The sequence below is a fragment of the Salmo salar genome, chromosome 12 (genome assembly GCF_965601325.2).
Source record: "Salmo salar chromosome 12, fSalSal1, whole genome shotgun sequence".
NCBI classification, from domain to species: domain Eukaryota; kingdom Metazoa; phylum Chordata; class Actinopteri; order Salmoniformes; family Salmonidae; genus Salmo; species Salmo salar.
The window spans coordinates 49429860-49455828 of record NC_138302.1 but is presented as its reverse complement, the minus strand read 5'-3'; the positions used below and the strand labels follow the sequence as shown (position 1 = coordinate 49455828).

The following is a 25969-nucleotide window of genomic DNA, read 5'->3' as shown; positions in this document are numbered from 1 at the left end:
AACTCTCACAAATTTGAATTTAGAATTTGTTTTGCCTATATAGAGGTGCACATGGACTATGCAAATACGCGTACAAATATCATAGAATTACCGGTAATGGTCTGGCTCATACCCAAAATGGTCAGTTGTGCTATAATAACCTATCAAGTATTCTTCCGTGCCCAATGTAAACAAATGAGACCTCCCGGGCAATTTGATGCTAAGCAATCTAACTCCAAAATTCCCTGACAGTTTTCTAAAGTGCAGTAGCATAGAACAAAAGCGTTTGACGACTGAGTAGAATGTTGGGAAACAGCGTCATCGAGTGGTAAGAAAATAGAACCTTCTGAACAATAATGTTACCACGGCAACAGAACGCAAACTTAGGACAATCGAGTTCCGAAGAAAAAGGGCAGAACACTCTCAAAATGTTCATATGACAAAGTGTTTCAGCAGAATACACCATAAAGGGATGCATCTAACTGAAGGTAAGGAAAGATGTTCAAAACAAAACCGTATTTTACTTTGACATAATAGTAGATCAAGTTGGTTGTAAAATATTTTGTAAGTTATAACAAGCCAATTTGGCTCCATTTTTAGATTTTTGGGCAACATTGTTGATAAACTTTTGGACACATACATAATAAGAATCATTTATTACATTTGTGAAGCGCTTTTCATTATACAGAATCATCTCAAAGTGCATAAAATTAAAACCAAATAGAAAACAAATTGACAGGGCAACTGACACAAAGAACACAGCTGACGCTACAAAGGACAAGGATAGATACCAAGGAGCACAGCTATTAACAGAAATCCTTCCTATTAAAGAGAAAGGTCTTTAGGCCCGTTTTAAATGAAACATTATTGTAACATTCACTTGATGAAAACAACTAGGCAAAACTATAGACATGTCTTACACAGAATGTGGACAGAAAATAGCCTATGATGTTACTCACCATTTAGAGAATTAACTTGTTACCACATTCACCATTGTGAATACCCTGGGTATTCGATTGACCTATAGTTGGCATGCAATGTGTGAAAAATCCTGTCCCCTATTTATCAGTCTTAGCAACCCTAATTGTGGTAACTTGCATTCACTTCCTACTCTAGGGATGCTGTCACCAACATCAAGACACAGTAAGTATCAGTCATATAAGTCTTAATCTTGACACACTGATACTGTACAATGGCTTTTACTAAACACATAGGGGAGAGTGGGGTAAATTGAGCCATTTTTTACTTTCAACATCACTCCGTCCAGTGATATATACTATTCTTTCTAACAAAGATATCTACATATATTTCAGGATGTTGTGTATCCCTGGAAATAATCAGAATTCATGTAAACATGAACGTTTTGAAAACAGATCTTGTCCAAAAAAAGTGGTCTCTTGGCACAACTTACCCCGGATATGGGGTAAATTGAGCCACGGGACAGGGTAAGTTAAGCCGCCTACACATTTTTGTACTAAATGAAATATTAACACCACCTTTTTAAAACTATGTCTATCTTTATTTCCCAAACACAATTCAACACTATCACAATAACTTTTTTGTCTTTTAATAATTTTAAGCATCTTTTAACACAGGCTTAACACCTAACAAACACTGTACTTAAAAAACAAAACACTTTTAACATAGACCAGGCCTGGTTGTTACCTCATATCCCAGCAATAATGCCTTGCGTTACACCTGGGAAGAAAACACTTCAATTCGCGCATCTTGCCATTGGCTCAACAATTAGGTCAACTTACCCCAATCCAAACATTTTTACTATATTAGCCCACACAGCTACAAGGATGCACTTTCATGCTAGGTTTAGGACCTCATTTTGAAGCTTATAGAGACCCCAACTGATGTCTAGAGAAATCTTCAAATTATCTACTTTGGTTTAGATACAAGCATCATGAAACCTCTTAACATAATAGATTAATTTTACTTGGTGAAAATCAGTTTTATGGACCTAACTTTCTTATCACTTTGTCAATGTAGTTTCTTCCTTCACAGACTCAATGAAATTATAACCTCTTCCTAAACATTTGGTCAAACAATTCATTTTGTTTATGGTTTCTTAGAAACAAGGATTGCTCAACTCCTTTTGCTCAATTTACCCCCACTCTCCCATGGTGAATGAGACAAGTTTTTTGAAGGCTCGCCATGCAAGACTAGGCTACTGTACAAATAGTAATCCTACTGTTTCTACTGGGTGTGAATTCTAGTTTTGATTTTCTATATTTTGTATGTGATTCTATTCGACAGGAGGACCAAACATGCTGTCAGGTCCCATGATAGTTGCCCAGTCGGCGAGTACCACCAAGTCAGTGATATCTACAGGTAGTAGCTATTGTACATATCATCTAACTAACTGGTTAGCATTACTTGTAACATTGATGATGATTCACTTTGAGGTTACCCCTTGAATGATTCTGTCATAAAATAGACTAGGAAGAAGTCATGGAAAAATCCTGTTCCAATTCCATTTCGTTCATCTCACTTAGTCATTTGACTCTTATGACATCCCTCTAATCCCACTTCATTCCAGTCTAGGGTTAACCTGTTATAAACTACTGTAGATAAAATAATTAAATAAAAACTGTATAGAAAATGTAATCAACAGTTCAATCAACAGGTTCTGAAATGTATGACACCATCCTAGGTACACAAAGACAGTAAAATAGTAGTAGGGGAGAGTGGGGTACATTGAGACATTTTTTACGTTCAGCATCACTCTGCCAAGGGAGATATAGTATTGTTTCTAACAAAGACGTCTACGTATATTTCAGGATGAAATACTCAGAATTCATGTAAACATTACAGTTTTAAAAACATAGCCGGTTATGGGGAAAGTTGAGCTGCGGGACAGGGTCAGTTAAGCCGCCTACAAATTCCTGTACTGAATGAAATATTGCCACTACCTTTTTAAAACCATGTCTATCTTTATTTCCCAAATACAATTAAACACAATCACAATCAATTTTTCTATTTAATTTGAAGGGTCTTTTAACACAACAAACACCTTTTTACTTTTTGAAAACACTTTTACCATAGGTCAGGCCCTGTTGTTACATCATATCCCAGCGATAATGCCTTGCATTACACCTGGGAATAAAACACTTCAATTCGCTCAATTTGTCATTGACTCAACTTACCCCAAGGCAAACATTTGAACTATATTAGCCCACACAGCTACAAGGATGCACTTTCATGCTAGGTTTAGGACCACCTATTGAAGCTTATAGAGACTCCAACTGATGTATTGAACAATCTTAAAATTATATACAGTACTTTGGTTTAGCCTGTTATGGCTAGGGGGCAGTATTTTCACAGCTGGATAAAAAACGTACCCGATTTAATCTGGTTACTACTCCTGCCCAGTAACTAGAATATGCATATAATTATTGGCTTTGGATAGAAAACACTCCAAAGTTTCTAAAACTGTTTGAATGGTGTCTGTGAGTATAACAGAACTCAAATGGCAGGTCAAAACCTGAGAGATTCCTTTACAGGAAGTGGCCTGTCTGACCATTTCTTGAACTTCTTTGCCATCTCTATCTTTTACAAAGGATCTCTGCTCTAACGTGACACTTCCTACGTCTTCCATGGGCGCTCAGAGCCCGGGAAAAACCTGAATGTCGTCATCCCAGCCCCAGGCTGAAACACATTATCGCCTTTGTCAAGTGGCCGATCAAGGGACTGTGGGCTTAGGCGCGTGCCCTGGCCGCCCCCGTCTTTGTGATTTTTCCTCTGTTTGCCGAAAAGGAGATTCCCGGTCGGAATATTATCGCTTTTTTACGAGATAAATTGCATAAAAATTGATTTTAAACAGCGGTTGACATGCTTCGAAGTACGGTAATGGAATATTTCGAATTTTTTTGTCACGAATTGAGCCATGCGCGCGACCCTGATTTACCATTTCGGATAGTGTCTGGGACGCACGAACAAAACGCCGCTATTCGGATATAACGATGGATTATTTTGGACCAAACCAACATTTGTTATTGAAGTAGAAGTCCTGGGAGTGCATTCTGACGAAGACAACAAAAGGTAATCAAACTTTTATAATAGTAAATCTGATTTTGGTGAAGGCTAAACTTGCCGGGTGTCTAAATAGCTAGCCCGTGATGGCTGGGCTATGTACTTAGAATATTGCAAAATGTGCTTTCACCAAAAAGCTATTTTAAAATCGGACATATCGAGTGCATAGAGGAGTTCTGTATCTATAATTCTTAAAATAATTGTTATGCTTTTTGTGAACGTTTATTGTGAGTAATTTAGTAAATTGTTAGTAAATTCCCCAGAAGTTTGCGGGGGGTATGCTAGTTCTGAACGTCACATGCTAATGTAAAAAGCTGTTTTTTGATATAAATATGAACTTGATTGAACAAAACATGCATGTATTGTATAACATAATGTCCTAGGTGTGTCATCTGATGAAGATCATCAAAGGTTAGTGCTGCATTTAGCTGTCTTCTGGGTTTTTGTGACATTATATGCTAGCTAGAAAAATGGGTGTCTGATTATTTCTGGCTTGGTACTCTGCTGACATAATCTAATGTTTTGCTTTCGCTGTAAAGCCTTTTTGAAATCGGACAGTGTGGTTAGATAAAGGAGAGTCTTGTCTTTAAAATGCTGTGAAATAGTCATATGTTTGAAAAATTGAAGTTTTTGTATTTTTGAGGAATTTGTAATTCGCGCCACGCCTATCATTGGATATTGGAGCAGGTGTTCCGCTAGCGGAACGTCTAGATGTAAGAGGTTAAATCCCAGCATTATGAAACCTGTAACACAATAAATTAAATTGACTTGGTGAAAAACTGTTTTATGTACCTAACTTGCGTACCACTTTTTCTATATGGTTTCTTCCTTTGCAGACTCCATGAAATTATGAGCTCTTCCTAAATATTTGGACAAATTATTCATTTTGTGTATGGTCTCGTAAACGCATGCTTCCTAGCCGAAACAGTTCGGAAGAGTTTGTGTATATATTATGATGACATTTTGTGACGTTTTTGTTCGTTTTGGACTTCAGTGACTGTTTTTTCAGCTGTTCAGGCACACAACATTTTTTCTGGAGGTGAGCCAAAGTTCGGAGCCGAAGTCTCCGTCCCTTAGTCGGTGATTGGTCAACATTAGGGATTCTTCAATAAAGTCTTTGTTATCATTCAACGACGACTTATTTTCATGTATATTTTTTCATTAAGAATTACTTCACCAAACATCTTAGTTAGATGTGAAATTGCGCAAATAAGATCTCGGCAAAAACTTCAACATTTCTTGAGTTATCTTGGATTCATTCTGAATATTTTGAGGAAGTGTATACTGGCTACGACATTTCAAAATGGACTATTGCTGCTTTTTAGAATTTTCAAGCGAAGGTCTTTTAATGGAGTATGGGAGCACACTCGTTCCGTTTGGCTAGCCGAGTTCGGCTAGGTGCCAACTGAACTGAAGCATGCTGACGCCTTTACTCCTTTGGCTCAACTTACCCCACTCTCCCCTACTAGTTTATTCTTGGTATTGTGTTGGTGCATGCATGCTGTTTTTGAGATGTCAATTTACTGGTACTGGTTTAAATGCAAGCCACAGTTGTATATGGGCTACTCTTCTTCTGACATTTGTCCCTGTTCTTTATTGTTATGTGTGAAGATGTATGTAAACAGATGCCTGGGGTGAACCCTTTTAAAGTGCTTGACAACAGCAACATATTTCTGATCAGGAACAAGGAAAAGGAGCGCAGGAAACTGGTGTGTATGTGTGTGTGCACGTGTGTGTGACAATAAATATTTTAGAGTCATTATTATAGATTAAATACAATTGTTGACAATGCAACTTTGGCCAGGATTCAATCTGATCATATCTGGCATTGCGTTTTTTAAAGGCAATTTCCGATTGAGCCGACATATGCAGTGTTTGCCGTGAATGGGATCTCCGCGAATGCGGTAACATTGCCTTTTAAAGCTACAATGCCTATAACCAGAGATCTGTATTTAATGGCGAGATGCTCATATCTTCGCCCTAACAATAGGAGTAGTTGTCCCAAAGGCAGGAAGGCAGGTGACAAGCTTGGTCCAAAATAAGTGGTCTTATTTTGGACAGATTTTGGCGAAACTGAAACCTCTCGCTTCGTCTCTTCCTCTCTGCTATAACCCATGATCGGATTGAATCCTGGCCTTTGTTTGAATCCCAGCCAAAATCATGTTTTATTCAATGCATTACAGATATAGTTACTTTTTAGTTACCTCTATCCAACTGGTATCTGTCCAACATCATGTCAAATCATGCACCTATTTTCTTTCCAGGAGCTGCAGAGCCAGTTGAGTTTGCGGGTCCATGAGAAGGTGACCTATGCGGGCCGTATGAAGGCCAAGCAGGGTGACCTCCTCAGGGAGCTGAGAGAGGGGCTGGAGGAGGACATAGCCCAGCCAGGAGGGGAGGAGAGCAGCCTGGCCCAGCAACAAAACACCCCTGCCTGGAGGGTGGCCATGATCAAAGGTGCACACACACCAACACACACCAACACACACCATGTTGCCTCACCATAATTGACATGTTATGACACACACTTTAGGTCTATACACACGCATACTGTATAGTCTATGCTTAACACAAAGGCCTTAGGCTTGCACTGGAGTCATTGACACAACTGAAATAATTATTATGGTCAATCCAGTGCACTGACTGCAAAACAATACTTTTTATTTGCCTCTGCCTTTATACCTAACCTCAGGCCCATCGTTTGACAATGCCATGCTATTTCAAGTTGGTGGTACAGATGACAGATCTTAACTTGGGCCTAGATTCAATCAGATCAAGTGTTAACCCGGCGACACCCGCATAGCAGATGTTTTGGCAGTGTCAGAGGTGGAACTGCAGTTGGAGCCATCAAATCGTTGAGCAGCTGCTCTTGCGATCATTGTCACGAAGCCACGCCCGCCCCACTCTTGTTAGAAGTTCAGAGCGAGAAAGTATAGCCTATATAGAAATAATTACACTCAAATTAAAAAATCATTAAACAAAATAAGGAGGATTTTCTATCATCCTAATCTCACATTCCAGTGTTCAAATTTGTAAACAAGGATGCATGGGATTTCTGTTATTGTGACTCCTCTACATGGGATTTCTGTTAATGTGACTCCTCTGCATAAGATTTCTGATAATGTGACTCCTCTGCATAAGATTTCTGATAATGTGACTCCTCTGCATGGGATTTCTGTTAATGTGACTCCTCTGCATAAGATTTCTGTTAATGTGACTCCTCTGCATGATATATCTGTTAATGTGACTCCTTCGCATGGGATTTCTGTTAATGTGACTCCTCTGCATAGGATTTCTGTTAATGTGACTCCTCTGCATGGGATTTCTGTTAATGTGACTTGTGCAGCCAATGGCAATGTCAGTTTTAGGTATAATGCCCGGGAGCCACTTGTGGATTTGACAGCCCTAACACAGTTCCGCCTCCGACACCACCAAAACAACCGCTATGTGGAACAGAGTCCATGATCAATCTTTTCCCTACTGCATCAAAATGAGCAGTTCTCTTTCTCTCCATGCGGGGGCAGTTGAGTCATTGGGATCAGGGCTTGCTATCAAAATCATCCTCTCTCTCGCTCAAATGCTAGGCCTTGGTCCTATTACTGCAACATTCAGCCATACACATCAACAACTGTCGTTTTATATAGCTTATTAACACAAGCTATATATTTGTCTCCACTAGGCTATGACATACAAGTGTCAAAGGTATCTGAAATGCAGCTGTACAGTAGGCTACACCTAAACAATAGCCTACTGTAGCCGATCAAAAGTAATTGCACGCATAGGCCTATATATATCAGCTGTAAAGACAAGATGAAATTGAGAATAATGAGGTAGCCTACGGAATGGAGCACAATGGCGCGTGAAAGCCGATTATTTTATTTAGCTCTACAGTATATGTTATCAAAAAAGAGGACAGCTTAGGAGTTCTAGCGATCCTAATGTTGCCAATCAACTGTCAAAATGTAGCTCAATTGTGGTCTGGGATGGTCTAGTGGTTAGGGCTGCTTCTTTCAGCGCGCACATGTAGGCTTACTGTGTTGGCAAGGTTTTCAATTCTGGCCTATGCCCTCCTGGCACAAATAACTCAATCTCCCCATTAACTTGATTTAGTTACACATTTCCGATATTTTACCCAATTTTGATAAGAAATTACCATACCAGACACTTTTATAGACAGTTGTATTTAATAGATATCATAAATAGGAAATAATCAAATAAGAACAGTAGGCTACACCAACATTAGTTTCCAGTCATACAAAGTGTCTGGTAAATTGCCACAGTAGATTTGCCGTGGTGAGCGAGGAAATACTTTATTTCAATTGTATGGAATGCTTGTCAAATACCAATCGCCCTTAGTCTGTTCAAAAAGTTGTTCCGATGACAATACCAACCAGAGGGCGAACATATCTTGAAAGACTTTGGTTGCAAGCAGGACTAAGGTAACGATGACATCTGATAGGGAATGATAATCAGGTGACCACTAATGGTTGCAATTTAGATCAGCTGTGCGGATGAATTTAGAATTTATTGATGGTTTAATGAGACATCAGCTGGCGATAATCTAGTGCCATCAATGTTTGCAATAGGCCCCTTGTTATTTGATTATATTCCAACAATACATTCTGTAGGCTACACGTTAGGCATCCATTGTCACATAATGAAAAGGTGTAAAAACCGTTAATAGGCTACTGTTTGTGTTTCCCTGACTGAGTTGATGAGCTGATTTGGGCCATCAGTTGATTGACAACTTGTTGAACAGCTGATTTCACCATCCCCACTCCTGCAATTTGCACCAACCCTGTCTCATGCAACAATGTTTCGGTCATTATCATTCAAGAATCTGGCACTTTGCCGCACCCATGTGTTAATGTTAAAATCCTCCCACTGCTAAATGTCCTATTATAAGGCCTAGCCTAGATCGTCATTATACCGTATTATCATTATTTTATACAAGCCTATTATTATTATTTCTTAAATATATTTTTAAGGAATAGGGCAGTCTCACTCCTGTCATAATTATTTTGCTTTGATTGAAGAGATAAACAAGTGTTGGAAATACAGGGAAGATAGGGGAGGGGGAGTCAAAGGGCAGTGGGACGGATTCAATCCCATGTCAGCTCTGACATAATGTGTGGCGGGGTACGCGGCTGTAGCCACTGGACCACACAGGCACTGAGGCCACAAATGATTTATTCTGCCTATTGCTTGCTTGAATATACGCCCCAGCGGACCTGCAGTCTAGAAAAGGTGGTACCAGGCAGTGATACAGCCCGACAGGATGCTCTCGATTGTGCATCTGTAAAAGTTTGTGAGGGTTTTAGGTGACAAGCCAAATTTCTTCAGCCTCCTGAGGTTAAAGGGGCGCTGTTGCCTCCTGAGGAGTGGCTTCCGTCTGGCCACTCTGCCATTAATGCCTAATTGGTGGAGTAGTAGTCCGGTGGCTCTACGGAAAATTCCTTTAACCTCATTCCTTCGACCACATGGCTTGGTTTCTTCTCTGATGTGCACTGTCAACTGTGGAACCTTATTTAAACAGGTGTTTGCCAAATCATGTTGAATCAATTGAATTTACCACAGGTGCTCCAATCAAGTTGTAGAAACATCTCAAGGATGATCAATGGAAACAGGATGCACCTGAGCTCAATTTCGAGTCTCATACCAAAGGGTCTGAATACATTTTTTTATTTGTAATAAATTTGCAAACATTTCTAAAACCCTGTTTTTGCTTTGTTATAATAGGGTATTGTGTGTAGATTGATGAGGAAAAAACATATAATCAATTTTAGAATAAGGCTGTAACGTAACAAAATATGGTAAAAGTCAAGGGGTCTGAATACTTGTTTGACCAGATGCAATGCTATTTCACAGTAAACAAATTGACAACAGACTTTCAACACGCTTATAGGGAAGGACACTCAACAAGCACAGCACCTACACAAATGACACAGAGGGTAATCTTTAATGGAAGCCTCTCAAATAAAATCCAGGTAGAATCAGGAATTCCCCAGGGTAGCAGTTTATGCCCCTTGCTTTTTTTTTTTACTAACGACACGACTTTGAGTAAAGCCAGAGTGTCTATGTTTGCGGATGACTCAACACTATACAGGTCAGCTACTACAGCGACTCAAATGACTGCAACACTTAACAAAGAGTTGCAGTTAGTTTCAGAGTGGGTGGCAAGGAATAGGTTAGCCCTAAATAATTCCAAAACTAAAAGCATTGTATTTGGGACAAAACATTCACTTAACCCTAAACCTCAACTAAATCTTGTAATAAATAATGTGGAAATTGCTCAAGTTGAGATGACTAAACTGCTTGGAGTAACCCTCGATTGTAAACTGTCATGGTCAAAACATATTGATACAATAGTAGCTAAGTGTCACGACTCCCACCGAAGGTGGCGCCCCCTCCTGTTCGGGTGGCGCTCGGCGGTCGTCGTCACCGGCCTATTGGTTGCCAATGATTCCTTTTTTGTTTTCCCCCTTTCTGTTATTGTTTGCACCTGTCTGTAGTTTGGTTGATTAGCGGGGCTATATGAGCTAGCTGGCCCGCCTGCTCTTTGTGCGGTATTGTTTCCTTTGTGTGTTGCTTGGGTAAGCGCTGTCTGTATTTTGCGCTAGTGCATCGTGTTGCGCTCACTGTATTTTGTCCCCTGTGTTTGGGGCACTTTCATTTTGTGTGCGCTAAGTTCGCATGTTGGGTTGGCAGGTGTTTTGCTTTTCGAGCATTAAAAGCTATAACCCTTCTCGCTGCTTCCTGTGTCTGTTACCTCCTCCACTACGCCCGAGCCTTACACTAAGATGGGGAGAAGTATGTCCATAATAAAGCACTGCTCTGCCTTCTTAACAACACTATCAACAAGGCAGCTCCTACAGACCCTAGTTTTGTCGCAATTTGACTACTGTTCAGTCGTGTGGTAAAGGTGCCACCAAAAAGGACTTAGGAAAATTGTAATTGGCTCAGAACAGTGCAGCATGGCTGGCCCTTGGATGTACACAGAGAGCTAATATTAATAATATGCATGTCAATCTCTCCTGGCTCAAAGTGATTTCATCACTACTTGTATTTATGAGAGGTATTGACATGTTGAATGCACCAAGCTGTCTGTCTAAACTACTGGCACACAGCTTGGACACCCATGCATACCCCACAAGACATGCCACAAGAGGTCTCTTTACAATCCCCAAGTCCAGAACAGACTACGGGAGGCGCACAGTACTACATAGAGCCATGACTACATGGAACTCTATTCCACATCAAGTAACTGATGCAAGCAGTAAAATTAGATTTAAAAAACAGATAAAAATACATCTTATGGAACAGCGGGGACTGTGAAGCAACACAAACATAGGCACACACACATGCATACACACACACACACACACACACACACACACACACACACACACACACACACACACACACACACACACACACACACACACACACACACACACACACACACACACACACACACACACACACACACACACACACACACACATGGAATTAGTACTGTAGATATGTGGTAGGGGCCTGAGGGCACACAGTGTGTTGTGAAATCTGTAAATGTATTGTAATGTATAAACTGCCTTAATTTTGCTGGACCCCAGGAGGAGTAGCTGCTGCCTTGGCAGCAGCTAATGGGGATCCATAATAAATACAAATACAAATAGGCTACTGCACATTACGTACGACAGAAAAACATAAAAGCCCATCGATTTATTTAGCTATATGCTCTCTTGGGGAAATAAATGAAACTAGCTCCAGTAGACTAATCTTTTTGAGTGTGAACTGTATTACTTTACTGTTTTGTATTATACTGTATTATATGGACTGGAATTTTGCACATTGTTCAAACCATGATAAAGCAGGGAGAGAACGTGATTCTGGTGCAGCACATTGCAGCCTACAAAGTTACAAGTATAGGCTAGGGAATTTGATTTTAATTTAGAAATATAATAGGGCCTATTTGTATAATTAGTAGGCTAATGCATATATACCTTACATATTATTTCCCCTAATGTTATTAGCCTACGTCCTCTTTCTCTCTCTATTGTTGCTTCATTCCTTCCTCGCTTTCAACAGGTAAAGGAAACAAGTTTCATTGTCCTTATCTTCATCATTCTAATGTCATCCTTGAATAATATAGGACTAGAATTAGATGCAGAAGGCTTTCACTTCTCTTCACGAAGATTGAATGGTTATGGGTCTGAATAAATAACTGCTATAGCCTTCGCTCTTTAAAACTACCTGTGAGTTCTATTGGTTGCTGTATTTAACATTCAGCAAACAACAGCTTAGGTTCCTCTTCGAATAGTCTATTGGTATAAGAAATCTTTAAAAAAAAGAATGACCAGCAAGCTATTCTAGTCTAGCTTTTCCTGCATGGGATTCCAAGAGCTGAGGCACATTTTTTTAAGGAGAGGCCAGCGGAGCACATGTGCATGCGTATTGCGCAACAGACAGAGGCAATAGGTTAGAAGCTTATTATGGATAACCCATCATTAATTAGCTAAATATAAGGCTAATTCTGCATTGAATATATTATCTGAAAGAGGTATGCTAGGACATCTATACATAGGGCTATATATCAATCTATATTGAACAAAAATATAAACTCAACATGCAACAATTTCAAATATTTTACTGAGTTACTGTTACTAAGTTACTAAGGAAATCAGTCAATTGAAATACATTCATTAGGACCTAATTTATGGATGTCACATGACTGGGAATACAGATGTGCATCTGTTGGTCACAAATGCCTTAAAAAAAGGTAGGGGCGTGGATCATAAAACCAGTTAGTGTCTGGTGTGACCACTATTTACCTCATGTAGCAAGACATCTCCTTCACATTGAGTTGATCAGGCTGTTGATTGTGGCCTGAGGACATTGATGTGAACTGGAACGAGGTATCATACACGTCGATCCAGAGCATCCCAAACATATTCAATGGGTGACATGTCTGGAGTATGCAGCTCATGGAAGAACTGGGACATTTTCAGCTTCAAGGAATTGTGCACAGATCCTTGCGACATGGGGCCGCCATGATGGTTGCGGATGAATGGCACCACAATGGGCCTCAGGATCTCGTCATGGTATATCTGTGCATTCAAATTGCCGTTGATAAAATGCAATTGTGTTCGTTGTCCGTAGCTTCTGCCTGCCCATACCATAACCCCACCGGCACGAGGGGGCACTCTGTTCACAAAGTTGACATCAACAAACCGCTCGCCCACACAATGTCATACTGATTCATCCGTGAAGAGAACACTTCTCCAGTGTGCCAGTGGCCATCGTAGGTGAGCATTTGCCCATTGAAATTGGTTACGACAGTGAAGTGCAGTCAGGTCAAGTCCCTGGTGAGGCCGACGAGCACGCAGATGAGCTTCCCTGAGAACGTTTCGTACAGTTTGTGCAGAAATTATTCGGTTGTGCAATCCCACAGTTTCATCAGCTGTCCGGGTGTCTGGTCTCAGACGATCCCGCAGGTGAAGAAGCCGGATGTGGACGTCCTGGGAAAGCGTGGTTACAAGTGGTCTACGGTTGTGAGGCCTGTTGAACATACTACCAAATTCTCTAAAACAACGTTGGAGGCGGCTTATGTTAAAGAAATTAACATTAAATTCTCTGGCAACAGCTCTTGTGGACATTACTGCAGTCAGCTTGCTAATTGCACGCTCCCTCAAAACTTAAAACATTTGTGGCAAGGTACACCTCTGTAATGTTCATGCTGTTTAATCAGCTTCTTGATATGCCACATCTGTCAGGCGGATGAATTTTCTTGGCAAAGGAAAAATGCTCACTAACAGGGATGTAAACAAATGTGTGCACAACATTTGAGAGATATACAATTTTTGTGTGTATGAAACATTTCTGGGATCTGTTATTTCAGCTCATGAAACATGGGACCAACACTTTACATGTTGCGTTTATATATTTGATCAGTATAGAACAGGATTATCTATTTTGGTTGCAATTTGAATGGAGTTGATGAAGAAAGTGCTCGCATGTGCACTGATTTAAAGCAACGATATTGGAGTGATAGGCTGTTGTAAAACTCCGCAGCTGCAATTAAAAAAATATATATCTTTACAACAAACACTTTTGGTGACCCCTGAAAGCCAGATGGAGATGGGTAAATTAGATGCGCATTCAGGCTTTATTTTACTGTAGCATAGACTATGCTGCAGCAAATGCAGGCCTACCTGTTCCAAGAATAAAAGTTATGACAGGTCTACATGCATTGTGAACTGCGCTCCATTCTGAGATGGGCTGTCTGTCCCCACCTTGAGCGTTGATGATTCATCATGCAGGCGCCGTAGAGAAACCAGATTTAGACATTGCATACAGTGGCAAGAAAGTATTTGAACCCTTTGGAATTACCTGGATTTTGATCTGATCTTCATCTGTCACAACACTGGACAAACACTGTCTGCTTAAGCTAATAACACACAAACAAGTATACAATTTCATGTCTTTATTGAACACACCGTGTAAACATTCACAGTGTAGGGTGGAAAAAGTATGTGAACCTTTGCATTTAATAACTAGTTGAACCTCCTGTGGCAGCAATAAACTCAACCAAACGTTTTCTGTAGTTGCGGATCAGACCTGCACAAAGGTCAGGAGGAATATTTAACCATTTATTTTTACAAAACTGTTTCAGTTCAGCAATATTCTTAGGATGTTTGGTGTGAACCGCTCTTGAGGTCATGCCACAGCATCTCAATTGGGTTGAGGTCAGGACTCTGACAGGGCCACTCCAGAAGGCGTATTTTCTTCTGTTGAAGCCATCCTTTGTTGATTTACTTCTGTGTTTTGGGTCGTTGTCCTGTTGCATCACCCAACTTCTATTGAGCTTCAATTGGCAGACAGATAGCCTAACATTCTCCTGCAAAATGTCTTGATAAACTTGGGAATACATTTTTCCGTCGATGATAGCAAGCTGTCCAGGCCCTAAGGCAGCAAAGCAGCCCCAAACCATGATGCTCCCTCCACCATACTTTACAGTTGGGATGAGGTTTTGATGTTGGTGTGCTGTGCCTTTTTTTCTCCACACATAGTGTAGTGTGTTTCTTCCAAACAACTCAACTTTAGTTTAATCTGTCCACTGAATATTTTGCCAGAAGCACTGTGGAACATCCAGGTGCTCTTTTGCAAACTTCAGACATGCAGCAATGGGTTTTTTTGGACAGCAGTGGCTTCTTCTGTGGTGTCCTGCCATGAACACCATTCTTGTTTCGTGTTGTACGTATTGTAGTCTCGTTAACAGAGATGTTACCATGTTCCAGAGATTTCTGTAAGTCTTTAGCTGACACTCTAGGATTCTTCTTAACCTCATTGAGCATTCTGCACTGTGCTCTTGCAGTCATCTTTGCAGGACGGCCACACCTAGGGAGAGTAGCAACAGTGGTGAACTTTCTCCATTTATAGACAATTTGTCTTTCCATGGACTGATGAACATCAAGACTTTTAGAGATACATTTGTAACCCTTGCTTTATGCAAGTCAACAATTCTTAATCTTAGGTTTTCTGAGATCTCTTTTGTTCGAGGCATGGTTCACATCAGGCAATGCTTCTTGTGAATAGCAAACTCAAATTTTGTGAGTGTTTTTTTATAGGGCAAGGCAGCTCTAACCAACATCTCCAATCTCGTCTCATTGATTGGACTCCAGGTTAGCTGACTCCTGACTCCCAATTAGCTTTTGGAAAAGTCATTAGCCTAGGGGTTCACATACTTTTCCCAACCTACACTGTGAATTTTTAAATTATGTATTCAATATAGACAAGAATAATACAATCATTTGTGGGTTATTAGTTTAAGCACACTATGTTTGTCTATTGTTGTGACTTCATCTTTGAAGATCAGATCAAATTTTATGACTAATTTATGCAGAAATACAGGTAATTCCAAAGGGTTCACATACTTTTTCTTGCCACTGTATAATTTAACAGTTCCATTTCATGCCATGCTGTTCATATAAATAATCAATTAGAATTTACAGTTTTCTCACAGTTATTTTTCCCTTGAAAAGGGAGTGGTTTTGGGTGGCAAATCCCAGTAAATCTTGGTAACTGGGTTCCTGCCATTCAACCCTAGTTGGGTCATTCCAATGAGTTGGGTTCGGGGCTGTTGGAACTGAAGATGCTGTATTTATACCCAACTTATGGTAGGTATGGCACTGCATTACATAGCCTACAAAGACTGCTTCCAGCTGCCCCCTAGCGCCAATTCTAAATATTCAGTATTCATTCACGTCCTCCTGCTGCAGGATTAAATTCCTCCTGCGATGAAATTGGTCAAACTAAGATCCGACATCTGTATACACCGTCCAACCAAATTCTTACTTGCAGGTTCCTTCTTGACAGTACAACAACAATAAGAAATAATACAATATAAGAATGTGAACATAAAGTAAATGACTCAGTAGAATAAACATTTTAGCGAAAGTATAATACAGGAAGGCACAATGTATAGTCCAATATTTACACGTGTATTGGGGAAAGGGGGATTGGGGGGCAAGTGTTTAAATTGTGCAGTATTTAGCAGAGTCTGTTATCAGCAGTTGTGATGTGTGTGTGGCATGAATGTATATGTGTGTGTAACCAACCATACTGTTTCTCCTCAGATCGCAATATTGACAAAGAGAGCATGAATGAGTTTATCACAAAGAAAAGGGAGATGTTTCTGCTGGAGGTAAGAAGGGAACGACGGTCCATAAAAACTGCCTGGGTGATCATGTTATGTTCTTTATGACAACTGGAATGTGTCCACAGATATTCGTTCTTTATACGATATAGAAATGCTTGATCATTGAATTAAAAGTAAATGTATTGTTATGTATTCATCGTCTTTAGTGGTTCCCACTAGTGAGGAGTAGCCTGTGTGCAGGTACAGTCAATACAAGCTTCTCCACCTCCCTCAAGTTGCTGGCATTTCCCACCTCTTGACATCTCCCTTCTTTCCGCCCTCAATCTTTCTCTCTCCTGTCCGTCCATCCATCCATCCATCCATCCTCCAACGCTACCTGTCCCTTCTCATCCCTAATCCCCCCATCTCTCTCTCCCCATCCCTATCTCCCTCATCTCTCTCCCCCTCTCTCCCAGTACTCCTTGGCTGTGAAGCGTGAAGAGATCGAGCAGCTGGAGAAAATGGCGGCCGGCGAGGAGAGGAAGCTGATGCGCGCCGAGCGGTTCCTGGAGGACGACGCCATTATGTTCGACGAGTTCCTCAAAGAGAATGACAAGAACTCTGTGGAGGCCATCAAAGTGTAATAACTAACAATATGGTTGATATATGTACAATCTATGTTCCTCTTCCACTTCATAAAATCACATGGTGTCTCCATTTTGCACAGTGCTGAGTTAGAGACCAAAGTGAAACTGGAGAAGGTGACTGAGATCAAGAGGCTCACGACTAGGATGGTGACGATTAAGAGGTGCGTAGTACACAGAGCATTACAGCTAGGATGGCCATGGCCTCCCGCCTCAGTATAATATTTTAACTATTGGCGTAAATAAACTATAGTCAATGCTTGATGCAAGTGAAAAAGTCAGAAAGGTTACATATCATGTACACTACCGTTCAAAGGTTTGGGGTCACTTAGAAATGTCCTTGTTTTTGAAAGAAAGGCACATTTTATGTCCATTAAAATAACATAGAATTGATCAGAAATACAGTGTAGACACTGTGTAGCTGATTTTTTATGGACTATCTACATAGGCGTACAGAAGCCCATTATCAGCAACCATCACTCCTGTGTTCCAATGGCACGTTGTGTTAGCTAATCCAAGTTTAGCATTTTAAAAGGCTAATTGATCATTAGAAAACCCTGTGAAGAGGCGACTCTGGGATGCTGGCCTGGGATGCTGGCCTAGGCAGAGTTCCTCTGTCCAGTGTCTGTGTTCTTTTGCCCATCTTAATCTTTTATTTTTATTGGCCAGTCTAAGATATTACTTTTTCTTTTCTTGCTGCCTAGAAGGCCAGCATCCTGGTGTCGGCTCTTCACTGTTGATGCTGAGACTGGTGTTTTGCGGGTACTACTTAATGAAGCTGCCAGTTTGAGAAACAGGCATCTGTTTCTCAAACTAGACACTCTAATGTACTTGTCCTCTTGGCTCAGTTGTGCATCGGGGCCATTTCTCGCATGGAATAGCCTTCATTTCTCAGAACAAGAATAGACTGATACGTTTCAGAAGAAAGTTCTTTGTTTCTAGTCATTTTGAGCCTGTAATCGAACCCACAAATGCTGATGCTCCAGATACTCAACTCAATACTCAAAAGTCTAAAGAAGGCCAGTTGTATTGCTTCTTTAATCAGGACAACAGTTTTCAGCTGTGCTAACATAATTGCAAAACGGTTTTCTAATGATCAATTAGCCTTTTAAAATGATAAACTTGGATTAGCTAACACAACGTGCCATTGGAACACAGGAGAGATGGTTGCTGATAATGGGCCTCTGTACGCCTATGTAGATATTCCATTAAAAATCAGCCATTTCCAGGTACAATAGTCCTTTACAACATTAACAAAGTCCACACTGTATTTCTGATCAATTTGATGTTATTTTAATGGACAAAAAATGTACTTTTCTTTCAAAAACAAGGACATTTCTAAGTGACCCCAAACTTTTGAACGGTAGTCAAAGACGTGTGTGTGTGTGTGTGTGTGTGTGTGTGTGTGTGTGTGTGTGTGTGTGTGTGTGTGTGTGTGTGTGTGTGTGTGTGCGTGTTCATGCGTTTGTTTGTGTGTGTGCGTGCATGCTCTTCTCCTGCAGTGATATCTCTAAGTTTGAGGACATCATAAAGGAGTACACCATGTACAAGGAGTTCCTCTTCAAGCTGTCCCCTCCAGAGTGGCAAGAGGCACAGAGGGCCAAGGGTAAGACCCCCAAAGCCAAGTCTGCCACCAAGTCTGCCACCAAGGACAAGTCCAAAGAGAAAGACAAAGACGAGAGGGCCACTCCGAAAAGAGGTACTAGTATGTCTTCTTTTTTAGTGTTTTGTTATGTATTGTTGCATAAACATTTGACTTCAGTACTGTGATGTAGTGGCCTGTAAAATGGTGATGGGCGGTTGCATTTGATGCTATTTTGTGTCTATACTAAAGCGCCCCTTTTTTAATCTCCGTTTTCTGTCTCTCCCTCTCTCACTTACACACACGTGCGTGCGCGCACACACACACACACACACACACACACACACACACACACACACACACACACACACACACACACACACACACACACACACACACACACACACACACACACGCACACAGGTGTGGAAAGCAGGGCGTCCTTTGCGAGTCGAGAGCTGCCCACTCTCCGGGATGCCAGGGCCCCCTCTAGACAGTCGATAGGCCAGAGTGACAAACCGTGAGTGTGTGTGTGTGTGTGTGTGTGTGTGTGTGTGTGTGTGTGTGTGTGTGTGTGTGTGTGTGTGTGTGTGTGTCACAAATCACGAGTACAACAGTGGGCCTCAGGGTATCTATGTGAGTCACCCATTGGCGGAAGTGGGTTTGAATATGACCATGTTATATGCTATAATTTTGGCACATTTTTGTGCTGAGTTCCTGTCTTTTCAGGAGTCCCGTGGCAGAACTGGAGACCGACAGCTCTGAATATGAGGTTAGTTTCAACTTTCGAAGATAAGAATTACACTGCATTCTGGCAAATTTTAGCCATCCATAAACTGACACCAGAATTGAATAAATGAAACGTTTAAATAAAAAGTGAATACAGGCTGAATATGACTTAAAATGTCTGTGGCCGATTTTCCGGACACAGATTAAGCTCAGGCCTAACAAGTATGCTTAATGGATCAGTCTCTACTAAAATACCTTTACTCCAAGGGCGCGTTCGAGCAGATCACTTTTGACCGTCGTTGGTCGCCGCCTTCCAAAGTGTGTTGCATTATGGGAATAAACATTTTCGACTTGCGCCTACACAACGACTGCATGAACTCATGAAGCTTTGACTGCAGTCAACTGCAAGTTTCTGCAGTTGCTCTTCACCAATGGTGTGGATTGTGGGAGGCTCTACTGTCAACCAATCATTAGAGTGTTTTTGTTTGATCCATGCAACGTGACCAAACACGTGACTGAAACCAAAACCAACTTTGCCGCGATTCATGTATACAGTGGATATGTACAAATTAATGTGATATTTGGGTCTCTCAATCACTAATTGATAGTTCAATGTACACACATATATTTACAGTTCGTGAGTGTGTAATATGGAGGTTGGAGACATGTTTATTTCGACATTACAAAGAAAAGCTTGTATAAACAATGGCAACACTGCCATGTTGCACTGAGCCTTGCTGTTGAAAAACCACAGGTTTGTTGTTGTATTCGGGCGCATGTGAGAAATTTGATTTGATTTGTGTCCGACTTTCGGCTGTCGCAGATGCACCTCCCCCGACTTCACTCCTCGACTTTCGTCTGCAGTCGGTTGCTTCAGCCTTACCACTTAAACGAGCCCCATGACTAGGATTAATCTGGGAAAACCAACCAAAATCTGATTATGTTGAACTTCATCCCCACTAGTCCATCCAGGCAACCTAGCTTCCTGCTAAAGGATATCTTTCCCTGTACATTTTTATAAATGTACGCCTACTTTTCAATTTGCCCTGGAAGAAGTCTATGGGAGAATCTCAATTGCGTTTCCTCGATTCCTCACGTCCACTCTCCTCGCCTAATTCTCAAAACTCACCCCTCTGACCTTCTAATCCAATGGGTTTTGAGAAGACGAGCTTCAATGCCATACAACTCTCCTTCCGTGGCCTCCAACTGCTCTTAAATAGAAGTAAAACTAAATGCATGCTCTTCAACCGATCGCTGCCTGCACCTGTCCGCCCATCCAGCATCACTACTCTGGACGGTTCTGACTTAGAATATGTGGACAACTACAAATACCTAGGTGTCTGGTTAGACTGTAAACTCTCCTTCCAGACTCACATCAAACATCTCCAATCCAAAGTTAAATCTAGAATTGGCTTCCTATTCCGCAACAAAGCATCCATCACTCATGCTGCCAAACATACCCTCGTAAAACTGACCATCCTACCGATCCTCGACTTCGGCGATGTCATTTACAAAATAGCCTCCAATACCCTACTCAATAAATTGGATGGAGTCTATCACAGTGCCATCCGTTTTGTCACCAAAGCCCCATATACTACCCACCACCACTGTACGCTCTCATTGGCTGGCCCTCGCTTCATACTCGTCGACAAACCCACTGGCTCCAGGTCATCTACAAGACCCTGCTAGGTAAAGTCCCCCCTTATCTCAGCTTACTGGTCACCATTGCAGCACCCACCTGTAGCACGCGCTCCAGCAGGTATATCTCTCTGGTCACCCCCAAAGCCAATTCCTACTTTGGCCGCCTCTCCTTCCAGTTCTCTGCTGCCAATGACTGTAACGAATTACAAAAATCTCTGAAACTGGAAACACTTATCTCCCTCACTAGCTTTAAACACCAGCTGTCAGAGGAGCTCACAGATCACTGCACCTGTACGTAGCCCATCTATAATTTAGCCTAAACAACTACCTCTTCCCCTACTGTATTTATTTATTTATTTAGCTCCTTTGCACGCCATTATTTCTATTTCTACTTTGCACTTTCTTCCACTGCAAATCTACCATTCCAGTGTTTTACTTGCTATATTGTATTTACTTTGCCACCATGGCCTTTTTTTGCCTTTACCTCCCTTATCTCACCTCATTTGCTCACATTGTATATAGACTTATTTTTCTACTGTATTATTGACTGTATGTTTGTTTTACTCCATGTGTAACTCTGTGTTGTTGTATGTGTCGAACTGCTTTGCTTTATCTTGGCCAGGTCACAATTGTAAATGAGAACTTGTTCTCAACTTGCCTACCTGGTTAAATAAAGGTGAAATAAAAATAAATAAATAAATAAGGAGGTGAGGAGAGATGACGCGATGAATCAAGGAAATGCTATTGAGATTCTCCGTATGTCCCTATGCTTATCTGTGTGGTGTTTGTCGCCCCCTGTAGGAACACCCAGAGCTGTATTTCACGGACCCCAGGCAGCTCCTGGAGTTGCTTTCAGAGCTGGAGGAGCAGAACCTCTCTCTGATCCAGAACTCCAGGGAGACGGAGGAGGCCCTGGAGGTGTTCAGTAAGGTCATGGACCATACAAGAAAGAAGATGTAAGTAAGACCTTCTGGGGTTAGAGGTCAGAGGTAGATAGAGAGTGAAGTGAGCACCACAGATGGAAGTGAATGTAGAGATTCCCACAGTGGCTCGGACCACTGGATTTTGCCTCTCATTCCAGTTATACTGGTTTGGATTTCTCTCTGACCAATATGGCTGCCATTTTCACTACATTCGGAAACTTCGAGGGTTTATGTCATAGCCCTTCTAGTAATGTAATAGGATCTCCAGATAGAATATGAAAAAATGTTTAGAATTACAGGAAATTAGCTGTAAAACAGCTAAATGTTCTCGCAGCCTCATGGCAAAATTTTTAGAATAGCAGGAAATTAGTTTTAAAATTCGAAATTATCTCAGCATCATTGCAAAATGTGTAAAATAGCATGAGATTAGTTATAAAACTGCACATTTTCCTCTCTGCTCCATGACAAAATGTGTAGAATTGCAGGAGATTAGCTTTAAAAATACAAAATTCTCTCAGCCTCATTGCAAAATGGGTAGAATAGCAATATAATTTTATTAATAATTCATTTAATTTGTAAAGTGTTTTTCTCAGACCAGAGGCGAAAAGATAAATAATAATAATACAAAATTAATAAATGATAATAAAAACAATCCAAAACAAGGAACACAGACAACAATCAAAGCTTTCTGCAGGTGTGGTCAGGTCCGGAGGACATGAGAACAGAATTAGCAGAGGTCCTAGAAAGCTTTACTGAACAGCACGGTCATGAGCTGTGCCTTAAATGAGGACAGAGACTCTGCAGTCCTAATAGTGTCTGGAAGTGTGTTCCATAGCCACAGAGCCGCGTAACTGAAAGCCCTGTCACCCATAGTTTATAGTCTGCTGAAGGGCTGCTGAAGGGAGACGGACCTGGAGAAGCGAAGGGTAGAATGAGGTCAGACAGGTACTTTGGTCCAGAGTTTTTCAGAGCTTGGTAGGTGTGAACCAGGATTTTGTAGTGGAGGTTGAACGGTGGAGGTTGAACAGCAATGGAATGATGTGCTCACGGGGGAGGTGTGGGTGAGGACACGTGCAGCACAGTTTTGGAAATATTGTAGCCTGTTTAGGCACTTGGCAGATGCTCCAACAAAAAGGGCAAATATGTGTAGAATTGCAGGAAATTAGCTTTAAAAATGCAAAATTCTCTCAGCCTCATTGCAAAATGTGTAGAATAGCATGAGATTAGCTATAAAATTGCAAAAGTTTACCTCTGGCCCATGGCAATATGTGTAGAATTGTGTGAAATTTGCTTTAAAACAGTAACATTTTCTCTCTGCCTCATGGCAAAATGTTTAGAATAGCATATTATCTATAAAAATTCTAAGTTATTGTAGAAAGTAAATTATTTTGACTGACATTGACAAGTGCTAGGATGTTTTATGTCATGAGTACCCTTCATAGTTCCTTTTCTCTCTTTCCTCACCTGCATTCGTTTCTATGTGTGTGCGCGGCTGTGCGCCATTCTTCTCTCCATCCCTCCCCCCTCTCTGTAGGGAGCTGGAAACCGTCCAGCTGACCCAGCAGATAGACATCATGACCCACACCATCCAGAGGGAGAGGGACCGGGCTGCCGAGCTGGAGCTGAGGGCCCGCCTCTTCAACTTTGGGAAGTACAAATCCGCCGACCAGGTAGGAGAGAGAAGACTGCCCTTGAGACAGTGATCTAAAGTCAGTTTAGAGTCTGTCTGTCCCTAATGGTCGATGTTAGGATTTGGGGAAGGTAAGAAAATCCTAGATCTGTGCCTACTGACACTTCTACTCAGTGGGAAATGGGACAGCTCACACTGACGGTTATGCAGAGGACATGCTAATATCAGTAGTGAGCCAGTCATTGGCCTTAGATCATATAGATCTTTCTCTCTCACCTTTGTTGCTCCACTGTAGGAGGTTATGTTGGACTCCCTGGGCGCTAAGGTGGAGGAGGTGTACCGGAGCTGTGTGGGCGACACAGAGGCCAACCTGAGCACGCTGCAGATGCTGACGGTTATCGAGAGCCGCCTGGGCGAGCTGCTGGAGAACGTGGAGATGATCCCCAAGGAGCGGCTGCTGATGGCCGAGAGGACCAAGGAGAAGGAAAGGAGGCTCAGGTAGGGGAGAGTTGGAACACAGCCTCGTAGGACCATCATATAGGCTAGTCAGGTTGGCCCCATTCCATTTCAACCTCTAAGTCTTAAGGATCTAAGCTTTAGGCTCTGCCTAGTGCACATGGTTGGTTGATGCATAGGGGAAGGAACTACTGAGGTCTGTGCTGGTGTCATAGGCAGCAATTTGACTTGGGCCCCATTCTAATTTGTGTTCCATGTGGTAGCTGGGTGCCAGAGCTGAGTTTCTTTCAGTTTAAAGCACATCTGTGAAGTTGACAACTAGACTGGAGATTTAGCCGTTTAGATTAAATTAATCGACCCTTCTCCTCCTTTCCCGCCCATGATCCTTTGCTTCCTTTCCCTAGGCTGCGTGATGAGAAGATGCATCAGGCGAAGCAGCACCAGGAGGAGAGGCTGAAGAGGGCCCTGGAGAGAGCCCAGGCCGACTTCAAGAAAACAGTCAGTCACACAATCTGCCTCAACACCACACCATTACAATCCTACAGGCAAAAGTTATGACCAAAGTTCTGCCAGAAAATCTGTGTGAAACATGACATTTTCATTAGACGCCTACAACCCAGATTACATTGCGTAACTAAGGGCTGGATTCAGTCTGTATCACAGAAGATCCGCATGAAAAAAAGTAAGGTAATTTCTGATTGAGCCGACATATGCAGATTTTACCGTGAACGCAGGAACATTGCCTTCAAATTTCAATCGAGCTATACCGTGGATCTTCTGCAATACTTCCACGATATGGATTGAATGCAGCCCTAAGCCATTGGTTTAGTTACCTGGGGGACTGTTCTATTATAATATACGGTAGAAATGGAGAATAAGCATGACGTTTGATAAATATCTAGAGTTCATGTCATATAATTAATTGTACTACAGAAACCATACCATTGTGTTCTCTTTATTTGACGATGCTAACCCTTAGGCCTTTTTCTCCAGACTGGCAAGAAACTGATGGCCAGATCACAGCCCCCTGCCGGCAAGCTGAAGACCAGCCAGGTGTATGACATCTCAGACAAGGAGAAAGAGGAGCAGCTTTACTTCTTCACCTAAAGGGCAGAGTCAGTCACAACACAGCCCCTGTGCCATTACTGACCAGAACTCATTTAATGTTTTGGCCTATTGTGGGGCTGTGACTGACTCACTGTAAATACTGACCAATAATTGGATATGACAGGTATAAGTAAGACTTTTCAAACGTCTCCATTGGACGCTGGTGATGTCACATGATGGGATAGGTCCTACTTCTTTGGTACTGGGTGGTTGTTTATATTGACTCAGTGGGGAGCATGTGGACTTTGTTTTGGTGGAGAGCTTTCTAGGGCAGGTGGACAGTACTCTCCACACACATTTTATAAACTGATTATTTTGTGTTACCAGATCTACAATATTTTGCCATACCAGATTGTTTATGACATTTCTTATCCGTTATATTATTGATAATCTATTGTGCTTCTTTACCTGATCATATCTGAATAGCAGTTAGATGGACTGACTGCATGCATGTGATGAACAAATGAATAAACATTTCACAATAAAAAGGTCTGCTCTTGCCTTTTTGGTGCAGGCAATGTGAACCGATATAACCCCAGAGTGAAACCAGGAAAGCCAGAGAAATCTGTATCAAGTCTAGGTTTAGCTAAGTCCTACAGA

General features: G+C 41.4%; 1 protein-coding gene across 2 annotated transcripts; it reads left to right on the top strand.

Annotated features, from left to right (window-relative positions):
- Nucleotides 1-348: 348 nt before the first annotated feature.
- LOC106565246 (cilia- and flagella-associated protein 100) lies at nucleotides 349-25857 on the top strand. 2 transcript variants are annotated; one of them, XM_014132141.3, is made up of 16 exons: nucleotides 349-467; nucleotides 1096-1122; nucleotides 2245-2319; nucleotides 5632-5729; nucleotides 6285-6477; nucleotides 16656-16723; nucleotides 17134-17297; nucleotides 17385-17465; nucleotides 18804-19000; nucleotides 19307-19403; nucleotides 19613-19655; nucleotides 22055-22209; nucleotides 23711-23846; nucleotides 24102-24304; nucleotides 24667-24760; nucleotides 25256-25857. In XM_014132141.3, the coding sequence occupies exons 1-16, from the start codon at nucleotides 416-418 to the stop codon at nucleotides 25367-25369; spliced, it is 1797 nt and encodes a 598-aa protein (XP_013987616.3). In that variant the 5' UTR covers nucleotides 349-415; the 3' UTR covers nucleotides 25370-25857. The 2 variants fall into 2 exon arrangements, with proteins under 2 accessions (XP_013987616.3, XP_013987617.3); XM_014132142.3 differs by lacking the exon at nucleotides 2245-2319.
- Nucleotides 25858-25969: the final 112 nt, after the last annotated feature.